General features: G+C 51.7%; 1 protein-coding gene across 4 annotated transcripts in view; it reads right to left on the reverse strand.

Annotated features, from left to right (window-relative positions):
* The window catches only part of LOC133346363 (oxysterol-binding protein-related protein 9-like), a 28,346-nt gene extending 16,876 nt beyond the window's left edge, over nucleotides 1–11,470 (reverse strand). For all 4 annotated transcript variants that reach the window (XR_009755552.1, XM_061557862.1, XM_061557861.1 and 1 more), the window contains exons 1-7: nucleotides 11,312–11,470; nucleotides 7,141–7,191; nucleotides 5,764–5,842; nucleotides 3,501–3,577; nucleotides 2,257–2,352; nucleotides 1,522–1,569; nucleotides 956–985 (exon numbers count right to left, since the gene is read on the reverse strand). Coding sequence is in view for 3 of the 4 variants with exons in the window: in XM_061557862.1 (XP_061413846.1) it covers nucleotides 956–985; nucleotides 1,522–1,569; nucleotides 2,257–2,352; nucleotides 3,501–3,577; nucleotides 5,764–5,842; nucleotides 7,141–7,191; nucleotides 11,312–11,422 (492 nt within the window). In the remaining variant the exon portion in view is untranslated. The remainder of the gene's footprint in view (nucleotides 1–955; nucleotides 986–1,521; nucleotides 1,570–2,256; nucleotides 2,353–3,500; nucleotides 3,578–5,763; nucleotides 5,843–7,140; nucleotides 7,192–11,311) is intronic.
* Between the last annotated feature and the right edge of the window lie 11,153 nt (nucleotides 11,471–22,623).

Genomic DNA, 22,623 nt, shown 5'->3' on the forward strand with positions numbered 1-22,623 from the left:
ATCACCACCGTCATCATCATCATCACCACCATCATCGTCGTCATCACCACCATCATCTTCGTCATCACCATCATCATCGTCATCATCACCATTATCATCATCACCATTATCATCCTCATCACCATCGTCATCCCCAATCGTCATCATCATCGTCACCATCATCACCGTCACCATCATCATCACCATCATCATCGTCGTCATCACCATCATCGTCATCACCATTAGTTGCGTTCCAATTGCACGTTTCAATCGTGAACGTGACGCACTTTCACGCGGACGGAGACACACGCCCAACCAACCAACGCACGCCTGCCCCACGGGTAGCTGTCGTTGACAATGATGGATTAAATCGGGTTAACTTAATGAAGAGATTCTATTGGTGTGCGTGCATGTGTTAGTGTGGTGTGGGGAACGGTAGTGGCAGCGGTGAGTGCAACGCCGCACTACGAACGCTCGATTCCCGCTCACCGCCTCCAACACCGGCGACGATTATTCAAATCGGTCCTGGGCCTCCTCCCCTAGGTCGACTCAGCCTCGAATGAGTACCTGGTGCGGTGTGTAAACATCGCCACTGGGGAGACAAAGGCGGCCGGGCGTGGTGCTTGCCACCCACCCCCTCGTGTGCCGTGCCGGCCTTCATAGGTGCTCGCTAATAGCCACTTGCCCCAACAGTCTGTTAGAGGCTACACGGGGGGTCTTTGTCTTTGTGTAGGTGCTGCGCCTCGCAAACAGCACTTGCCCCAACAGTCTGTTGGAGGCTAAATGGGGGGTCTTTGTCTTTGTGTAGATGCTGCTACTCGCAAACAGCACTTGCCCCGACAGTCTGTTGGAGGCTAAACGGGGGGTCTTTGTCTTTGTGTAGATGCTGCTACTCGCAAACAGCACTTGCCCCGACAGTCTGTTGGAGGCTACACGGGGGATCTTTGTGTGTTTGTAGGAAGGGGTGGAGACTTACCATGGAGATCCCTTTGAGTTCTCCCACCTTCTGCAAAGGACAAACACAACGCAAACACACCACCGCTTACAACACCGCAAAGACACTGCTAACACACACCGCGAACAAACGACCGCTTACAACACCACAAACACACACTGCTAACACGCAACCGCTAACACACAACCGCTAACACATAACCGCTAACACACTGGCCTAGTAGGCCTCGGCAAGGCAAGGTAATTTACCCTTTTTTAGCGGGTAAACGGCTAAAAGGTAAGGGTAAAGGTGTCGACATGCCAAGGGGTGAAGTAAAGGGTAGGGTAAAGGTAGCTCGGAAGAATTACCCGGTAGGGTAAAAGTAGCGCTCTACCTAGCATTTACCTGTTATGAACCTTGTTCATGTGTAGTAGTACCCCAGTAATTACCCTGTAATCGGGTCATTTGTATGGGTAAGTGTAGGGTAAAGGTAGGCTCGTTGTTTTTTACCTTTTACCTGACCTTGCCGAGGCCTACCACCGAGACAAACACGCTCCGATACCACGGTGAAGCCGTGTGGAAACTCCCGGCATGGGGAGTTCACTCACCCTCCTTTGCTCTTCGTCCTTGCACAGCTTGAGCTTCTCATCGAAGCACTGCGGGGACACGGAGGGACGGCGGCACAAACAGCGGCGGCAGCGTGAGCGAGACGATGTCCCATTGCTTGTCTGCCTTCCCCTATGTCTCACAATCTCCTGGTGTCTGTCTAGGTGCCGCGGTGGATAGATGTTAACCACCTCGCCTGGTATACAGGAGGTCGTGGATTTGAGCCTGAATCCTGACGATGCCTGCTGCTGTATATTTGGAGTTTGCGTGTCTCTCTCTCTCTCATCATCATCACGGTGGCTAGGAGATGTTAACTACCTCGCCTGGTGTACAGGAGGTCGTGGGTTCGGTCCCGACCCTGACAATGCCTGCTGCTGTATATTTGGAGTTTGCGTGTCTCTTATGATCATCATCACGCTGGCTAGGAGATGTTAACTACCTCACGTGTCTACCCCCGTGTCTCTCCCCGTGTCTCCCCCCGTGTCTCCCCCCGTGTCTCCCCCCACCCATCTCCCCCCGTGTCTCCCCCCGTGTCTCCCCCCGTGTCTCCCCCCGTGTCTCCCCCCGTGTCTCCCCCCGTGTCTCCCCCCGTGTCTCCCCCCGTGTCTCCCCCCGTGTCTCCCCCCGTGTCTCCCCCCGTGTCTCCCCCCGTGTCTCCCCCCACCCATCTCCCCCCGTGTCTCTGCCCGTGTCTCCCCCGTGTCTCCCCCGTGTCTCCCCCCGTGCGTCTCTGGCACCTGCTGCTGCTCAATGAGGATCTGCAGGTAGGCGTCAGCTTCCGCCAGTTTCCGCTCAAAGTCCCCGCCGCCTGGCGTCAAGTTCAGCTCGGGGTCCTGGGGGGCACGGCAGAGGAGGGGGGTGGGGGGAGCAGGGAGGGGGGGGCAGGTTCACAAATGAACCCACAATGCTTTGCTGACCTCGTCAAGGAACATCAACCATCACGAAAACTTCGGTCATCCTCGCAGCAGCGGCTTTCGCCTGGCCATTCCCTAGGTCGACTCAGCCTCAAATGAGCACCTGGTGCGGTGTGTAGTAAACATCGCCACTGGGGAGGCAAAAGCGGTTGGGCGTGGTGCTGGCCACCCACCCCCTCGTGCGCCACAGTGCCGGCCTTCATAGGTGCTGCTCGCTAACAGCACTTGCCCCAATAGTCTAATCAGGTGACAGGGGGGATTTTGTTTTTGTATGTGTGTAAGGCAGTGTGTGTGTAAGGCAGCGTGTGTGTAAGGTAGCGTGTGTAAGGCAGTGTGTGTGTGTGTAAGGCAGCATGTGTGTGTATGTGTGTAAGGCAGCGTGTGTGTGTGTGCAAGGCAGCGTGTGTGTGTGTGTAAGGCAGCGTGTGTGTGTAAGGCAGCGTGTGTGTGTGTGTAAGGCAGCGTGTGTGTGTAAGGCAGCGTGTGTGTGTGTAAGGCAGCGTGTATGTGTGTGTGTAAGGCAGCGCGTGTGTATGTGTGTGTAAGGGAGCGTGTGTGTGTGTGTGTAAGGCAGCGTGTGTGTAAGGCAGCGCGTGTGTATGTGTGTGTAAGGGAGCGTGTGTGTGTGTGTGTAAGGCAGCGTGTGTGTAAGGCAGCGCGTGTGTGTGTGTGTAAGGCAGTGTGTATGTGTGTGTAAGACAGCGTGTATGTGTGTGTGTATGTAAGGCAGCGTGTGTGTGTGTGTGTAAGGCAGCGTGTGTGTGTGTAAAGCAGCGTGTGTGTGTGTAAGGCAGCGTGTGTGTGTGTGTGTGTAAGGCAGCGTGTGTGTGTGTAAGGCAGTGTGTGTGTGTGTAAGGCAGCGTGTGTGTGTGTGTGTAAGGCAGCGTTATGTGTGTGTAAGGCAGCATGTGTGTGTGTGTGTAAGGCAGCGTGTGTGTGTGTGTGTAAGGCAACGTGTGTGTGTGTGTGTGTAAGGCAGCGTGTGTGTGTGTGTGTAAGGCAGCGTGTGTGAGTGTAAGGCAGTGTGTGTGTGTGTAAGGCAGCGTGTGTGTGTGTGCGTCCGGTACCCTCAGCTGCAGCGAGTGCCTCTGGATCGTGTCTTCGAGCGCTCCGATCCACTTCTCCCGCTCGTCTGCGTCGCGCGCTGACGGAGAACGTTCGCAAACACTGAATCACTTTCACCACCGACAGTCAAGTCGACAATTCGAGTTCGACCCCCGATGAAGCTTGGAGAGCCGAATCGAGTTCAAAAGAACTCACAAACGCCTGGTGAAAGACCCAACGCAGAAGATCCCTGGGTTTGATCTTCCACGGAAGCTGATGGTCCACCCAAAACCACATCCACTGCACAAACCATTGCAGCAGATGTGGATACCTAATGCACCAATGGAAATTTTTAAACTCTCCAGTGTATATACAGCTCTTTTTTCAGAAGCGACCTAGCCATGAATGGTATTGTATGAATGTTGAACTTCTTTTGCACCGTACGAAGCCAACCGTGCTAATCCGAGGGAGCTCAATTAAGTGGCTTATCACGTGGTCAACAGCTAAGGCCCACTGAGCTTTACAGCTCTTTCTTTTGAGAAGCTACCCGGCCATCACCAATGATAGCTCAACGAAGTGGACTTATCATCACGTGGAAATGTACAGCGGTCAAATACTCTGAACGCGCGTTTGATCCTAAACGTGGCGGGAAAAACCGGAGGACCCGGAGAAAAATCCACGTGAACACCGGGAGAGAGACACGCAAACTCCAAACATACAGCAGGCGTCAGGGTCGGGATCGAACCGACGACCTCCTGTACACCAGGCGAGGTAGTCAACATCTCCTAGCCACCGTGATGATGATGAGAGAGACACGTAAACTCTAAATATACAGTAGCAGGCATCGTCAGGGTCGGGATCGAAACCACAACCTCCTTCATACCAGCTGTTGTCGGCTGTGTTGTCGGCTGTGTTGTCGGCTGTGTTGTAGGCTGTGTTGTAGGCTGTGCTGTAGGCTGTGTTGTCACAGCCTACAACACCTGTTATGAATAACGTTTACCCATCCAATCACTTTGCCAAGCTCAACCCCGCTTTAGCTTCCGAGCTGTGACGATACCGAGTGCATCCGTGGGCGACTTAGTCCCTGTGGTCTAATCAGCCTGAATAGAAGAATTTTTTCAGTGTCCAGCAGACTCTCGCTTATTCGCCGTGCGCGATTTTTGTCCAATGTGCGGACTAACCGCGCAACCTGAGATGTTGACGTACGTGAACAACTCATGCCCAAATTAATCATCTAAAGTCCAATTTTTGATTTAAAGCTTTCGTGACTGCAGGGATCCATCTTCTTGGTTGTTTCGGTAAAGTCACGTAGAATGGAAATAATAAAATAAAATACAACATAATAAAATCATTCTCACGACGTTTCGGCCACAACGCAAGCAGCCATCCTCAGGTGGAGAACAGGTCTGTCGAGAAGACTCTGTCTGACTGTCTTCTCGACAGACCTGTTCTCCACCTGAGGACGGCTGCTTGCGATGTGGCCGAAACGTCGTGAGAATTTCCATTCTACGTGACTTTACCGAAAGAACCAAGACGACATCTAAAGTCTGTTGCACGACATTGTTATTCTCGCCAATGCTTATTGCAAGTCACACGGCGCCTAAACCGCGCAAACAATCTGTTGCTCTCCTGTTCCTTCGAGACGCACGCGATCGCCCTCTGCAGTACAGTAGTTGCAATGTCTTGGAAAACAGTGGGGCGGAGTTTGGTTGATGTCGATGGGCTGTGGCTCTGCTGCTATCCACCCAGTGGGCAGGGAGCCTTCGGCGCGGGAGCAGCAAAGTGTTACGACCGAGCATGCGCGCGCATCGTCGATCGGTCGAACGTCAGTATTTAATTCTAGATTTGAAGCTTTCGTGACTGCAAGGATTCATATTCTTAGGTTTTTTCGGTAAAGTCACGTAGGTAAAACATTAAAATTAATAAAAGTAAAATATAATCAAAATCACGACGTTTCGGAGGCAACACAAGCTTCCGTCTTCAGGTGGAACCGTCACATCCACGACAGCTTGTGTTGCCTCCGAAACGTCGTGATTTTTATTTTATTTTACTCTTATTAATTTTAATGTTTTACCTACGTGACTTTACCGAAAAAACCTAAGAATATGTCAGTATTTGTTGACGGGCAAACTCAATCTTCCACGGGAAGATGGTTAGAGTTCGTGGATCATCCGCGATTCCGAATAATCAGCGGCCGTCCTCCCCATCATTGGCGCAGATAACCGAGCGTCTGCAGCATGTGTTGAGTTTTTTTTATTTGGTTTGTTCATGCAAGTAGGGAGTTACCCTGGAAGTGGAAAGTTTTCTGATCCACGGTGATGGTGAAAGTGCTGTCATCTTCATCGTCGATGCCAATCACCGCTCCCTACACACAGAGAGGAGAGAGAAGAACATCACAATCAACGCCAATAAAATCATTACCGTCATCGTCATCAGCGCCATCTCCATAGTCATAAAACAATACCAGAATGACCACCGATGCCTCCACCATTAAACCCTCACATTCACTATCATCGCAAAAACAACCCTTCCCAAATAAAACTATTCGAAAAAATATTTTTACTTTACCAGGTAACAGCTATGGAAGCTCTTTTTCAGAAGCGACCTGGACATCGCAAACCAAAGTTTAACGAAGTGGGCTTATTATCGCGTGGAAATTTATAGCAGCCAAATACTGTAAACGCGTGACGTCGATTCTAAATGTGGAGGGAAAAACCGGAGAGACCCGGAGAAAAATCCACGCGGCCACAGGGAGAGAGAAACGCAAAACTCCAAATATACAGCAGGTGTCAGGGTCGGGATTGAACCCACGACCTCCTGCATACCAGGCGAGGTAGTTAACATCTTTCCACCATGGCGCCCCAACACCAAAAACATCATAACAAATCGACACCAATAATACCATCGCTACCAAACACCACCGGTATCAACATCACCCAACATCACCCAACATCACCCAACATCACCCCGCACCACCAATTGCCTCTCCTTCCTCTGTTCGTAAGGAACGAGCAGCATTTATAATGGTAGATTGATCAAGCTTAGTCGGCCTCTCATGAACAACCGATTGTATCACCGGTGCCATCACGAGCGGCTGTAACATCACCAAAACCACCTCCACTTGTGACGATCTTCAACAACAACCGCCTTTCACCGCTAAGTCAAAATCTGAATATTTATTCATACTGGAGAAATCCGATGAGCTATGAAGCTCCCATTCACAGATGTTCAGGAGCGACAGTAACTGGCGGTGACGTCACCGCGGCGCTCGTGCCATGCTAGGTGCACCCTGAGGCGACGTGAAGTGTCGAAGGCGCGCCAGCAAGACGTCATGGGACAGACCCAGCAGATGCCACGTGTTTGACTGGCTGAGATGTTTCGCAGATGCACCACCAGCTGTGCTACCCACTGCGCCCAACTTTCTGTGTTTTTATTCCCCCCGGCACTCCGCTCGTCGTTGTTATGAGCGTCGCTCTCCCCGCCCTCCGTTGTTGCTGGAGGGCGACTGCCTCCAACTGCCCATTAGCAGCGTCCTTCACGACCACCACCACCGCCACCGCCGCCACCGCCGCCGCCACCAATACCACCACCGCCACCACCGCCACCGCCGCCACCACCGCCACCACCACCGCCACCACAATCAGCGCGCACGCTGCCACTCACCCGGAGTCGAACACAGCCCCGTCGGGACCCTCTCATCATCTTGTCTTTGGACTGAAATGAAAACAATAATGATATAATAATAAAGCACATTTCTCAAGTGGCACATTGCGTCCGTAGATCTCAATGCGCCCTGTAACGAAGACCTGAGCCAGTAGATTGATACCTGGGTGAGCTTTACTGGGTAAGATTAACAAAAAATGTTATATTTGTACATTTTTCAGTGACCTGTATACTTCCCCAACATTGTGCCACTCTAGAGCATCTAAGTTGCAAAACGAAGGGACAGGGAGGATGCTGACCACCAAATGTGCAACGCCCTTCACTACCTCTCCTCCAGTGGGTATGAGAGCTTCGGAAGACACCAGGGTTTGTAGAGTTAGTTTATTGAACCACGCGGTTAAGATGGGTTTTCCACTGCACCGTCATCCGTACTGTGTGTGTTGTGTGCCTGATGTCAACCACCCCTCGTCGTATCCTCCCCGTGTTGTGTACGGGAATCATCTTGTTAAAATATACAGCAGGCGTCAGGGTTCAGGATCGAACCCACGACCTCCTGCATACCAGGCGAGGTGGTCAACATCTCCTAGCCACCGTGGCGCCCAATCAACTGCTGGATGAGGGCCTCCCCACTCCGTGCGGGTAACACTGGTCAACGCACTTTTTCTGGCATAAGGTATTCCAATGGTTTTAAGGTAATTTTGGGGTGCTGATTCCAAATCTGGCAACAGTTTTTGTCTATCACATCAGGTTTTTGAAATATCAAATATTTAATTTTCAATAAAAACTGCGAAAGAAAAATATTAAATAAATGTGGATATCTACATAAAATGATATTATGAACACACTATCCTAAAAATACAGCACCATATTTTAACACTAAGCAGTCACTGACTCGCAACAACTTGCAATCATAAGTGACAGAGTTAATTTCTGGTAAAATCAATGAAAATGGGTGTGCCGATAGCATCACATCTCAAAAATGAGATGTGATAGAGCAAATCTGAAATCAGATTTGGAATCAGCACCCTGCAAAAGTCCAGGCCAGAAAAACATGTTAATTTTTTGTTGACCAGTGTAAAATCGGAGGTGACTGCACCACACCTCACCATGCTGGCCTGTGTGGGAATGAATGAAGGCGGTGTGTAGTACATGCAATGCGTTGTGCTGCAATGCCCTCTGCTGTTCACAAGGCAGCATAGCCACCCGCCCATACCCCCGAAGCGGCCTTTAACTTTGCAGGCGTTGTCATCATAGATCGAAGCGTCATGTTATAACGCTAGAGTTTGGGGGTTGGGTTAAGTGACCACACATACGTAGGGATCGGGGGTATCAATTCTAGATTTGAAGCTTTCGTGACTGCAAGGATTCATACTCAGTTCTTTCGGTAAAGTCACGTAGGTAAATAAATGAAATTATAAAAATAATAAAAAATAAAGCAATAAAAATCACGACGTTTCGGAGGCAACACAAGTCTCCGTCATCAGGTGGGACCGTCACAGCCAGATTTGCTGCATCACTTCACAGCCAGATTTGCTGCATCACTTGATGCAGCAAATCTTGATGCAGCAAATCTGGCTGATGACGGAGACTTGTGTTGCCTCTGAAACGTCGTGATTTTTATTGTTTAATTTTTATTAATTTTTATTTAATTTTTTTACCTACGTGACTTTACCGAAAGAACTAAGAGTATGAATCGGGGGTATCGTCATGCAGCGTATCCCTTACCCCACCCCTACGTCTTAACCCCTCATCCTAACCCTACGCACACCTACAACAACAACTCCCTCAACCCCAAACTGTTTCCTTTACTTGGCAGCCCTTTGATTGGTGGGAAAACCCACCACCGTCGCTGCCCACCGCTCACATTAACATTGGCTGCTGGCATTTGAGCTACGCCCACTTCAAACCTTTCTAAACAGTTTTTACCTTGAGAAGCTAACCCCCTCTTCCTGATGATGAACGCTTGTGCTGCGATCGAAAAGTCGTAGTTTGTTGTTATTTTCTTTAAACCTACTATCGACGTGACTTTACCGAAAGACCCAAAGAATGTTTCTTTAAAAGTAAACCTTTAACCCCCATTGTCTCTATCGCTAACCCACTTAACCGAACCCACGACCCAAGGCGTATCCCTGTACCTTTAACTTTAGATTTGCATGCTACTCAACCCTAATCCGACAGCTCTATCTTGACCCCTAGCCCATCACCGCACCCCTGTGCCCGTCATCCTTAACCGCGACTGACCAAACAGGTCACGCGTAGAAGTGACGTCCCTATTTACTGCTTACTCTGGTGTCCTTCCAACGCAACTACGGTTGGCACGGTTGGCTTATGCACGGTGCGAAAGAAGTTCAACGTACACACTCACCACAGAGACCCAGACTCGTACAGAGACCCATGGACTCACACAGAGATCCATAGACTCGCACAGAGACGCACAGACTCGCACAGAGACCCACCAGAGACTCACACAGAGACCCACAGACTCGCACAGAGACCCACAGACTCGCACAGAGACGCACAGACTCGCACAGAGACCCACCAGAGACTCACACAGAGACCCACAGACTCGCACAGAGACCCATAGACTCACACAGAGACCCACAGACTCGCACAGAGACCCACAGACTCGCACAGAGACCCACAAACTCGCACAGAGACCCACAGACTCACACAGAGACCCATAGACTCACACAGAGACCCATAGACTCACACAGAGACCCATAGACTCACACAGAGACCCATAGACTCACACAGAGACCCATAGACTCGCACAGAGACCCATAGACTCGCACAGAGACCCATAGACTCACACAGAGACCCATAGACTCACACAGAGACCCATAGACTCGCACAGAGACCCATAGACTCGCACAGAGACCCATAGACTCACACAGAGACCCATAGACTCACACAGAGACCCATAGACTCGCACAGAGACCCATAGACTCGCACAGAGACCCATAGACTCACACAGAGACCCATAGACTCACACAGAGACCCATAGACTCGCACAGAGACCCATAGACTCGCACAGAGACCCATAGACTCACACAGAGACCCATAGACTCACACAGAGACCCATAGACTCCCAAACTCTGCATCGAGCACTTTCAGAAGCTGCTGCTTCTGCGACCGTCTGGAACGCTCTCTTCCTTTCGATGTTAGGAAGTCACTGGTGAGCTGTAATGCACTTTTAAATCATCTATATTGACAAACGCATTCCTTTAGAACTGCTTCTTGTTGCTGTTTAATTTGTTATTTTTCACCCCGCACCTCCGATTAGTACGGTTGGCTACGTACGGTGCGAAAGAAGTTCCACCGTACAGACATTAGGAAGTCACTGTGCACTTTTTAAATCATCTTGATGGGCAAACTCATTCCATTAGAGCTGATTATTGTTGTTGTGTTTAGTTTGTTGTCTTTCACCCCGGCACCTCCGATTAGTACGGTTGGCTACGTACGGTGCGAAAGAAGTTCCACCGTACAGACATTAGGAAGTCACTGTGCACTTTTTAAATCATCTTGATGGGCAAACTCATTCCATTAGAGCTGATTATTGTTGTTGTGTTTAGTTTGTTGTCTTTCACCCCGACACCTCCGATTAGCGCGGTTGGCTACGTACGGTGCGAAAGAAGTTCCACCGTACAGACATTAGGAAGTCACTGTGCACTTTTTAAATCATCTTGATGGGCAAACTCATTCCATTAGAGCTGATTATTGTTGTTGTGTTTAGTTTGTTGTCTTTCACCCCGGCACCTCCGATTAGCGCGGTTGCCTACGTACGGTGCGAAAGAAGTTCCACCGTACAGACATTAGGAAGTCACTGTGCACTTTTTAAATCATCTTGATGGACAATCTCATTCCATTAGAGCTGCTTGTTGTTGTTGTTGTGTTTAGTTTGTTGTCTTTCACCCCGGCACCTCCGATTAGCGCGGTTGGCTACGTACGGTGCGAAAGAAGTTCCACCGTACAGTCGCACACACACACACACCCCGAGACCCAACCGCCTCTTCCCCCTCGCTCCGCTCCGCCGCGGCGGGGTCCTGTCGCCTCTCCCCGGGCAGGGTTCGCTAGGAAAGTCGGGGGGGTAGGTAGGTTGGACTAGGCCTCGGCAAGCTTGGACCGCCTCTCGCGCGCTTGGGCCCGAGGAGCGGTCGCCGGGCCCCTGTACCGTGTAGTAGGAGAGGAGGCCCGCGCTGTAGTCCAACACGAACCAGCGGTACTGCCATCCCTGCATCACGTTAGTCCACTTGCTCAGCGGGCCCTCCATCACGAACGCCATCGCAACCCCCCCCCCACCCCCCTTTTTTTACAACCCCCACCCCTACGGGGTGGGCGGGTGGGTGGGGCGTGGTGACGTCACTCAACAACACAGGCGCGGGGGGGGGGGAGTCACACGCGCCGTGCGTGATGACGTCACGCAACAACGCGGGAGTCGCACGCGGCGGGCGTGATGACGTCGGTTGACAACGCGGGAGACGCACGCGCCGGGCGTGATGACGTCGGTCAACAACGCGGGAGTCGCACGCGCCGTGCGTGATGACGTCGGTCGACAACGCGGGAGACGCACGCGCCGGGCGTGATGACGTCGGTCAACCACGCGGGAGTCGCACGCGCCGTGCGTGATGACGTCGCTCAACAACGCGGGAGTCGCACGCGCCGTGCGTGATGACGTCACACCACAATACCCGAGCGGGGGGGGGGGTCGGACGCGCCGTGCGTGGGCACGTCACTCAACAACACGGGCGGGGTGGGGCGGGGGTAGTGGCACGCGCCGTGCGTGATGATGTCACGCAACAACACTGGAGTCGCACGCGCCGCACGTAATGATGTCACTTCACAACAACGGAGCGTGGGGGGGGGGACACCGCGCCGTGCGTGATGACGTCACACCACAAAACCCGGAGGGGGGAGTCCCACGCACCGTGCGTGATTACGTCACTTGCTTGTGACGTCGTCGCGTAACCGTCGTTATGTTTTGGGCGACGTCACCGCCGCACGACCCCAACCCCTGACGATGACTGCTGTATATTTGGAGTTTGCGTGTCTCTCGAGATCGAACCCACGACCTCCTGTAGACCAGGCGAGGTAGTCAACATCTCCTAGCCACCGTGATGATGATGATGAGAGAGAGACACGCAAACTCCAAATATACAGCAGCAGCCATTGTCAGGGTCGGGATCGAACCCACGACCTCCTGTAGACCAGGCGAGGTAGTTAACATCTAGCCACCGTGATGATGATGAGAGAGAGAGACGCAGACTGCAAATATACAGCAGGCATTGTCAGAGTTGGGATCGAACCCACGACCTCCTCTTCATCTTCTTGGTTCTTTCGGTAAAGTCACGTAGAATGGAAATAATAAAATAATAAAAATAAAACAATAAAATTATTCTCACGACGTTTCGGCCACAACGCAAGCAGCCGTCCTCAGGTGAAGACCAGGTCTGTCGGGGAGACAGCGTCTGAATGAAACACCACGCTTGGAGCGTCTATTTAAGCTGGGTTGGAAGGGGGGGAAGAGCGCCTTGACAAAAGAATTTGCATATCAAGAGGAATTTAGCATATTTATGGTAAATGCAGGTATGTGATTAGTACTACTTGTGAAATGCGTAGGAGGTGGGCGGGGGGGTTTCAAAGTCATATTATGCCCGTACATTATGCAGGATTAGCAGCATCAAAGGGAGGGGATGTACACCAGGCGAGGTAGTCAACATCTCCTAGACCCCATGGGCGCCCCAAGAACTCAAGAGGGCGCCAGTTTCACGGCCGCATCTTTAGAGGTGGGGTGTGGGATTTTTGTACCTCCTGTTTAAGATCAATTCTCATCATAAGGAACAGGCGAAAACAAGAATCAGGATTCTTATTCATATCCCGACCCTGACGGTGCCTGCTGCTGCTGTATATTTGGAGTTTGCGTGTCTCTCTCATCATCATCACGGTGGCTAGGAGATGTTGACTACCTCGCCTGGTGTACAGGAGGTCGTGGGTTCGATCCCGACCCTGACGCCTGCTGCTGTTGTATATTTGGATTGTGCGTGTCTCTCATCATTACAGTAATTTTAGTAAAATTAAAATTTTAGTAAAAAAAAAAATGACAATTTTATTAAAATTATTTTTTTTGTAAAATTATAATTTTAGTAAAAAAATTATTTTAGTAAATTTACTGTAATTTTACTGGAGCAGTTACACCTGATGACGGAGGCTTGTGTTGCTTCCGAAACGTCGTGATTTAATTTAGTTATTTTCATTTATTATTATTTTATTATTTTTACCTACGTCACTTTACCGAAAGAACTTAAGAGTATGAATCCTTGCAGTCACGAAAGCTTCAAATCTAGCATGTGTGTTATTTCTTTATTTCGCGTGAATATTTTGGTGGGGGGTAGGTGGTGGGGTAGTTGCAGGTGTGTAAGGGGCCGTCCATAAATGACGTCACGCACCGAAGGGGGGGGGGGGGTCAGACATTTGTGACGACGTATGACGAGGGGGGGGGGGGGGTTGAGAAATGTAACGTCACATCAAAATGTGCAACTTTAAATAAATATAGACAACACGTTCTACTTAATTAAATATAATTTTTAATAAATGTTTTCTCCTACAACATCAAAGTGCAGCGCCACATTAAATACGCACTACAATGACAATAGTTCAAAGCGATTTGAAGCATCTTTTTTGGGGGGGGGGAGGGGGGCAGAGATTTGTGACGTCATATTTAAGGGGGGGTCTGACTTTGTGACATCGTGTGACGAGGGGGGGGGTCAAAAATCGTCAAAAATGACGTCATTTATGGCCGCGTGACGTCATTTATGGTCGGCCTCTAAGTGTGTATGTGGGGAGCGGTAGTGTAGTGGTCAGCGCGCCACGCTACGAACCTGGCGACACGGGTTCGATTCTCGCTCACGGCCAACACCCGGTGACGAATATCTGAGCCGGTCCTGGGCCTCCCCTAGGTCGATTAAGCCTCAAATGAGTACCTGGTGCGGTGTGTAGTAAACATCGCCACTGGGGAGACAAAGGCGGCCGGGCGTGGTGTTGGCCACCCACCCCCTCGTGTGCCGTGCTGGACATCATAGGTGCTCGCGAACAGCACTTGCCCCATCAGTCTGTCAGAGGCTACACGGGGGATCTTTGTCTTGTTGTATGCCCCACGTCAACACACACCACTGTGTGTGTGTTGACTCTCGTTGGCCGGGGGGGATTTCCCACTCCTCGCCTCCACCACCCAATACCAACACACCCGCCATTCGCCACGAAGTGACGGTCACGCCACCACGGCGCCTGTGCCAGGCCAGGTGCACTTTGAGGCCATCGCGTGAAGTGTCGAAGGCTCGCTCGCTGACAGGAGGTCACGGGACAGACCCGATAGGTGCCATGGGTTGACTGCTGCTGTGCCAGGCTAGGTGCACGAGGAGGTCACGGGACAGACCCTGCAGGTGTCATGGGTTGACTGCTGCTGTGCCAGGCTAGGTGCACGAGGAGGTCACGGGACAGACCCTGCAGGTGCCATGGGTTGACTGCTGCTGTGCCAGGCTAGGTGCAGGAGGAGGTCACGGGACAGACCCTGCAGGTGCCATGGGTTGACTGCTGCTGTGCCAGGCTAGGTGCAGGAGGAGGTCACGGGACAGACCCGGCAGGTGCCGTGGGCTGGCTGACCGAGATGACCGGTAGATGCACCAACGAGCTGTTTCCCCCCCCACCCCTTACCGTGCCAACTCGCTGTATTTTATCCACCCCCAGCGCTCCGCTCGTTGTTGTGAGCTCGCGCCGCTCCCTCTGCCCCCTCCGTTGCTGGAGGGGGCGACCGCCTCCAACTGTAGCCCAGTAGCGGCGTCCTTCACGAGCCACCATCACCACCATCACGTGGGTGTTGGACAAGGCTCGCGAAGGACGCTGCTACTGGGCAGTTGGAGGCAGTTGCACGACCGCCTTTGTCTCCCTAGTGGCGATGTTTACTACACACCGCACCAGGTCACTTATTCGAGGCCGAGTCGACCTAGGGGGGGGGCCCAGGACCCGGTTCAGAATAATCTCCACTGGGTGTTGGTGGCCGTGAGCGGGAATCGAACCCTATACGGGAGTGGTGATGGTGGTGGAATCTTCGTATTTGTCTCTCTGTGGAGGTCACCGCGGGTCACGCGGAGTGGCTGGGCGAGTGGGCACGTGCTCGGTCGGGTTTAAATGCCTCTCCCCCCCTCCCCCCCCTCAACACGTGAGTGGGCACGCCATCTCGAGCGGAACTCGAAGGTCCGCTCTGCGCTCTGCACCGCCACCGCCGGTTCGTGCCGGACGCGGCTTGGGAGCCGAGACGGATTCCGAGGCGTGGGGGCGTGGGGGGGGACGTTGAGGAGGAAACTTCTCTCGCCCATTCGGCCCACGCCACTCCCGCTCGCTCGCTCTCTAAGCCGTCCGGGGCCACCCAAGTTCGAATCCACGGCTAACAAACTACACAACATGTCTGCTTCTTTTTCGATTTAAAGTTTTCGTGACTGCAGGGATTCATCTTCTTGGTTCTTTCGGCAAAGTCATCACGTAGAAACGTCGTGAGAATTATTTTATTATGTTTTATTTTTTATTATTGTATTACTTCCCCTTCTACGTGACTTTACCGAAAGAACCAAGAAGATGTCTGCTTCTTCTTCCAATCTTTTTGCCGGTATCAAAATAATGGGGGGAGGGGGGGAATAGGCTTTACCTAAACTATAAACATTTTTTTTTTACCAAGTAAATGGCTCTTATTGCTACTAAAAATAGCTCTTCCTGTTACTGCTTTTATTTTACCAGGCCCCACTGATCTACGTAGCTATTTTACAGCAGCAACGTGGTTATCACAAATGCTTGCTTCAACGAAGTGGGATTATCATCTTCATCATCATGATCGTGTGGACATTTATAGAAGCAGCCAAACACTCTGAACGCGTATCGTTGATTCTCAATGTGGAGGGGAAAACCGGAGGACCCGGAGAAAAATCCATGCGACCACGGGGAGAGAGAGAGAGACGCTAACTCCAAATATACAGCAGCAGACATCGTCAGGGTCGGGATCGAACCCACAACCTCCTGTACACCAGGCGAGGTAGTTAACATCTCCTAGCCACCGTGATGATGAGAGAGAGACACGCAAACTCCAAATATACAGCAGCAGGCGTCAGGGTCGGGATCGAACCCACGACCTTCTGTATACCAGGCGAGGTAGTCAACATCCCCTAGCCACCGTGATGATGATAGAGAGGGAGACGCAAAATCCAAATATACAGCAGGCATCGCCAGGGTCGGGATCGAATCCACGACCTCCTGTACACCAGGCGAGGTAGTTAACATCCCCTAGCCACCGTGACGTGCCTATGTATGTTGAACTTCTTTTGCACCGTACGTAGTCAACCGTGCTAATCGGAGGTGCGCGCGGGGTGGTTTGGGTGGGTTATGGGGAAGGACAACAACCTAAACCCACCACAACAATAACAACAAGCGGTGCTAAAGAAATTAGTTTTTACTGGTAGGAACCTCCTGGTTACACCAGCCCACAAGGGATTATTGTGTCCGTCCGTCGTGCAGGGAGGGGCTGGGTGGGGAGGGGAGGGTGGGTGGGGATGGGAGGGTGGGGAGGGCTACGTGGGGAGGGTGGGGAGGGGCTGAGTGGGGAGGGTGGGGCTGGGTGGGGGGTGGGAGGGTGGGGCTGGGTGGGGGGTGGGAGGGGTGGGGCTGGGTGGGGAGGGGCAGGTCACCCCGTGGTGCCCTTATAAAACTCAACGTTTAACCTACTCACGCCGGCTTGTGCCCGCCCTCACAGTCGGGCATATTTGCGGAATACACCACGCCGCCGTTGACCCTGGCCATTGACCGAGCAACCCAACGTTCCTACCAGCTCCCTCCGCAGCAGGAATGTGTTCAATCAACCTGTTTGGCGTTCGTCTGTCGCTCGCCACTGGCGAGAAGAGACCCATCAGCGTTACGCAACTGACGAAGAGATAACGCAGCCGGACTGACTCGGAGCGAGATCTCGGCTGCCAAACCGGAGCTGGTGAATAGCACACGTACACACACGTACACACACGCACGTACACACACACACGTACACACACGTACAAACACACGTACACACACACGCACACACACGTACACACACGTACAACAACAAAAACCGCCATTCGCCACTAAGTGGCGGTGACGTCACCACGACGCTTGTGCCAGGCCATGTGCACCTTGAGGCCACGTGAAGTGTCGAACGCCCGCTGGCAGGTCACGGGGCAGACCCAGGTGCCACGGGTAGACTGACTTAGATGAGTGGCTGATGCATCACCTGTGCCCCCTACTGTGCCAACTTGCTGTGCTTTAGCTACCCGGCGCTCCGCCCGTTGTTGTGAGCGTCGCGCCTCCGCCCTCCGTTGTTGTTGGAGGGCGACTGCCTCCAACTGCCCAGTAGCGTCCTTCACGAGCCTCCTCCACTGAGGCCGATCTTGACACCGCTGGTACCGGTCATCGGCAAATCCACTCAGTTCCACGTCCTCCTGTCCCACGTCACTCCATCTCTTCTCTAGCCCGTGCCGCGCCCGTTTAGCCCCCTCGATCCGGCCGAACAAAAGATGTTTAGGCATGCGGTGGCTGGGCATGCGGGCTACATGACCCAGCCAACGCAGCCTTGCCTCCCGGAGGAGCTCACCGATGGGACTTTGCCCAGATCTTTCAAGGACTTGCGAGCTCCTCACACAATCCAGCCTGGTTAAACCCAGGATGGATCTAGGCAGGCCAGCATAAATGTTTCCAGACACGTACACACACACGTACACACACGTACACACACACACGTACACACTCAAACGTACACACACGTGCACACACACGTACACACTCAAACGTACACACACACACACGTACACACACGCGCTAAAGACAAAGATCCCTCCCGTATGGCGTCCAACAGATTTCTTTGAGACAAGTGCTGTTAGCGAGTAGCAGCAGCACCTATGAAGGAGACAAAGACAAAGATCCCCCGTGTAGCCTCTAACAGACTGTTGGGGCAAGTGCTGTTAGCGAGTAGCAGCAGCACCTATGAAGGAGACAAAGACAAAGATCCCCCGTGTAGCCTCTAACAGACTGTTGGGACAAGTGCTGTTAGCGAGTAGCAGTAGCAGCGCCTATGAAAGAGACAAAGACAAAGATCCCCCGTGTAGCCTCGAACATACTGTCGGGGCAAGTGCTGTTAGCGAGTAGCAGCAGCACCTAATGAAAGAGACAAAGACAAAGATCCCCCGTGTAGCCTCTAACATACTGTTGGGGCAAGTGCTGTTAGCGAGTAGCAGCAGCAACTATGAAGGAGACAAAGACAAAGATCCCCCGTGTAGCCTCTAACAGACTGTTGGGGCAAGTGCTGTTAGCGAGTAGCAGCAGCACTTATGAAAGAAACAAAGACAAAGCTCCCCCGTGTAGCCTCTAACAAGACTCTCGGGGCAAGTGCTGTTAGTAGCGAGTAGCAGCAGCGCCTATGAAGGAGACAAAGACAAAGATCCCCCGTGTAGCCTCTAACAGACTGTTGGGACAAGTGCTGTTAGCGAGTAGCAGTAGCAGCGCCTATGAAAGAGACAAAGACAAAGATCCCCCGTGTAGCCTCGAACATACTGTCGGGGCAAGTGCTGTTAGCGAGTAGCAGCAGCACCTATGAAGGAGACAAAGACAAAGGTCCCCCGTGTAGCCTCTAACAGACTGTCGGGGCAAGTGCTGTTAGCGAGTAGCAGCAGCACCTATGAAGGTGACAAAGACAAAGATCCCCCGTGTAGCCTCTAACAGACTTGGGGCAAGTGCTGTTAGCGAGTAGTAGCAGCAGCCCCTATGAAGGAGACAAAGACAAAGGTCCCCCGTGTAACCTTAACAGACTGTTGGGACAAACACTATTAGTAGCGAGTAGCAGCAGCAGCGCCTATGAACGGAATGGAACGCTCCCGTTGCAGCGCAGGATGCTCCCGTTGTAACGCGGTTTTCGAGCGGTCGACGGCGAACGACTTCCTGTTGATACTCCGACTGATGCTCCGCATGTTGTGGAGTGACTCATGCAGCCAGCTATGATAGTACATGTTGTTTACGTCGTTTATTGTGAAAATTCGGTCACATTTCCTATGATCACTGTTTCATTGCTTTTACGGCTTTATTTTGGTGATTTTAGAAAGTTTTTTCGGTTTGGCCATGTTTGTTTGTTGTAGTACAGAGTTAGCCTGATGGCCTTAATCTAAGTTGTCTTGTGGTTGTTGTTGTTGTTTGACTTGCATCGCACTGGGATTTTTGCACACAGCGGTGGTGTGCGGTGCCTTTTCTGCAATATTTTGCTGTTTTTTCTTGGATTTTCTGTTTGCACTTAGTCACTAAGAAATGTATTCTTGTTCATGTTTTGTTTTTTGTTTGTTTCGGTTGCACCCGATTCAAGAGCCGAATGGCTCACAGGGCTTTACCTAATAATTGAAACTTGAACTTGAACTGCGCAGCTGAGCGTCTCACAGCGCGGTGCGCGTAGTGGCTGGTGGTAGTGCGTCGTGTTTCTCCACAAACCTCATCGCGGCAAACATTATTCGTGGGGAGAAATTTGTTCCGGCTTAATGCGGTAACCTTTCAGTTAACGCATCTTAACGACACGCCGACTACTACTGCTGCCACGGTACGGTCAGCGGCGTTAAACGAGGACTGACTGTGAATTTAAAAACCCATCACCTCCGCGTGTTCAATCATCAACCGAGCACGACGCTTCCACACAGAGAGAGAGAGCGAACGAGTAAGAGACGGAGAGAGACTTTTTTGACTTTTAAACAACTTTTATTTCCGCCAGCAGAGACACACACAGAGAGAATAATAGACACAGAGAGAGAGAGAAAGAGACACGGAATATGATAGAGACAGGGAGACGAGAGAAAGAGACAGAATAAGAGACAGAGACAATACGAGACAGAGAGAAAGAGAGAAAAAAAAAACCCACCCCAAACATTCAAGCAAACAAAATCACAATCACTATGAGTGGCAAAATATAGTAGTAGGTTTTTACCCTTTTAAACTGGTGTCAGTTTTGTACCAGTTTAAAAAGGTAAAAACCTACTACTAAAATCACAATCAGAATATTTATTTATACTGGAGGAATCCGATGAGCTATAAAGCTCTCCCCCCCTCCCCCACCTGCCACACAGACACACACGTCACATCGACGATAAATACACAGACGCGTTCATTTTTCTACACGCCATGAGCCAGCGGGCGAGTCATTTACTGGCACACTGGCACGCTGGCAGGCTGGCAGGCTGGCAGGCTGGCTGGCAGGATGGCTGGCTGGCAGGCTGGGACACTGGCACACTGGGACACTGGCAGGCTGGCAGACTGGCAGGCTGGCAGGCTGGTACACTGGGACACTGGCACACTGGGACACTGGGACACTGGCAGGCTGGCAGACTGGCAGGCTGGCAGGCTGGTACACTGGCACACTGGGACACTGGGATACTGGCAGGCTGACACACTGGCACACTGGGACACTGGGATACTGGCAGGCTGGCACACTGGCACACGGGCAGGCTGGCTGGCAGGCTGGCAGACTGGCACACTGGGATACTGGGACACTGGGACACTGGCAGGCTGGCTGGCAGGCTGGCACGCTGGCACACTGGGATACTGGCAGGCTGGCAGGCTGGTACACTGGCACACTGGAACACTGGCACACTGGGACACTGGGATACTGGCAAGCTGGCACACAACGCAAATTATTTGTCCTGTGCGGTTCACAGTAAAAACTCACTTCGAGATATCGAGTTCTACGGATCATGAGACACACTTCTCTGTCGGAGCGGTGGCGCCATCGATGAGTGCGCCGTGCGCCACGGAACCTGGTGATCCTCGGGTGTCGAACCGGTCCCTGTGCCTCATCCGCCCCTCTCCCTCCCTCCCCTAGGTCGACTCGGCCTTCAAACGAGTACTGTAACCGGCGCGACGCCATACCTGTCGACTCATACGGGTCACCCCGTATTCTCGTGCAGGGAAATCGGGTGTTCAGGTCCACGTGGCGGCGTTACAGCCGTTTCGATGCGGGCCACAAAAGAGATGTCTGTCTGTTTGTGTTTCTCTCCTTGCGATGGGACTGTGTAGGATGAACGTTGAGGTTTATAAGGGGCAAGGGGTGACCAAGAAGGTCTGATTTGGTCTGTGATAAGGTAGAGCACTAATAAGGGGTTGGCAGGTTTGTAGTAGTGCAGTGTATAGTGTAGTGTATAGTGTATAGTGTAGCGCACAGTGTAGTGTATAGTGTAGTCTATAGTAGTGTAGTGTATAGTGTAGTCTATAGTAGTGTAGTGTATAATATAGTGTAGTGTATAGTGTAGCGCACACTGTAGTGTATAGTGTAGTGTATAGTGATGTAGTGTATAGTAGTGTAGTGTATGGTAATGTAGTGTATAGTGTAGTGTATAGTAGTGTAGTGTATAGTAGTGTAGTGTATAGTATGGTAGTGTAGTGTATGGTAGTGTAGTGTATGGTAGTGTAGTGTATAGTAGTGTAGTATATAGTGTAGTGTATGAGATGAACGTTGAGATGTATAAGGGGCACAGGGTGACCAACAAGGTCTGATTTGGTCTGTACTAGGGTAGGGCACTGATAAGGGGCAGGCAGGCATGCGCCGTAAAAACTTCCATCAGCCCCGGTGGGGGAGAGACAAAGGCGGCCGGGCGTGGTGTCCCGTGCCCGCCTTCGTAGGTGCTGCTTTGCTCACTGACGGCACTTGCCCCCAGCAGTCTGGTGAGGCTACACGGGGAGGGGGGCATCTTTGCCTTTGTTAGGAGATTTGTTTTACACTTTGCATGGACATGGGCCACGTGCGTCTTATTCATCCGTAGAATACAATCGTTCACAAACAATTAGAATTAAAAGCATCATAACCACCGTCATCATATATTTTATCGTCATCATCATCGATACATTTGTTTCCCCTTTTATTCGACAGTAAAATATTGGCTCTTCTAAGAAATAAAAAAAATAATACAACAATTGCATCTTAATCCATCAGCACCACCACCAATAAGTAAAAAAAAAAATAAGTAAAACCGGCGAGTGCCCTTGGCAGACATGGACCCGGTCCTCCGACCATCGCCTCCAGTCTGTGACGACCAGTTAGTGCTGCTTGTTGCTGGCCGCTTCACGTTTGACTCGGCAGTCGTGGTTAGGCGAGTGTTTAGGGGCCATCACCAACACCCTTGACGATTATGCGGAACCGGTCCATGGGCCTCCTCTAGGTCAACTCAGCCTCAAATGAGTACCTGGTATAGCGGGGTGTGTAGTAAGCATCGCCACTAGGGAGACAAAGGCGGCCGGGCGTGGTTGCTGGCCACCCACTCCCTCGTGTGCCACAGTGCCGGCCTTCATAGGTGCTCACTAACAGCACTTGCCCCATCAGTCTGCTCGAGGCTACACGGGGGATCTTTGTCTCCTTCATAGGCGCTGCTGCTACTCTCTAACAGCACTTGCCCC

The sequence above is a fragment of the Lethenteron reissneri genome, chromosome 24, assembly GCF_015708825.2.
Source record: "Lethenteron reissneri isolate LAM-NWPU_2019-01 chromosome 24, ASM1570882v1, whole genome shotgun sequence".
Classification (NCBI taxonomy): domain Eukaryota; kingdom Metazoa; phylum Chordata; class Hyperoartia; order Petromyzontiformes; family Petromyzontidae; genus Lethenteron; species Lethenteron reissneri.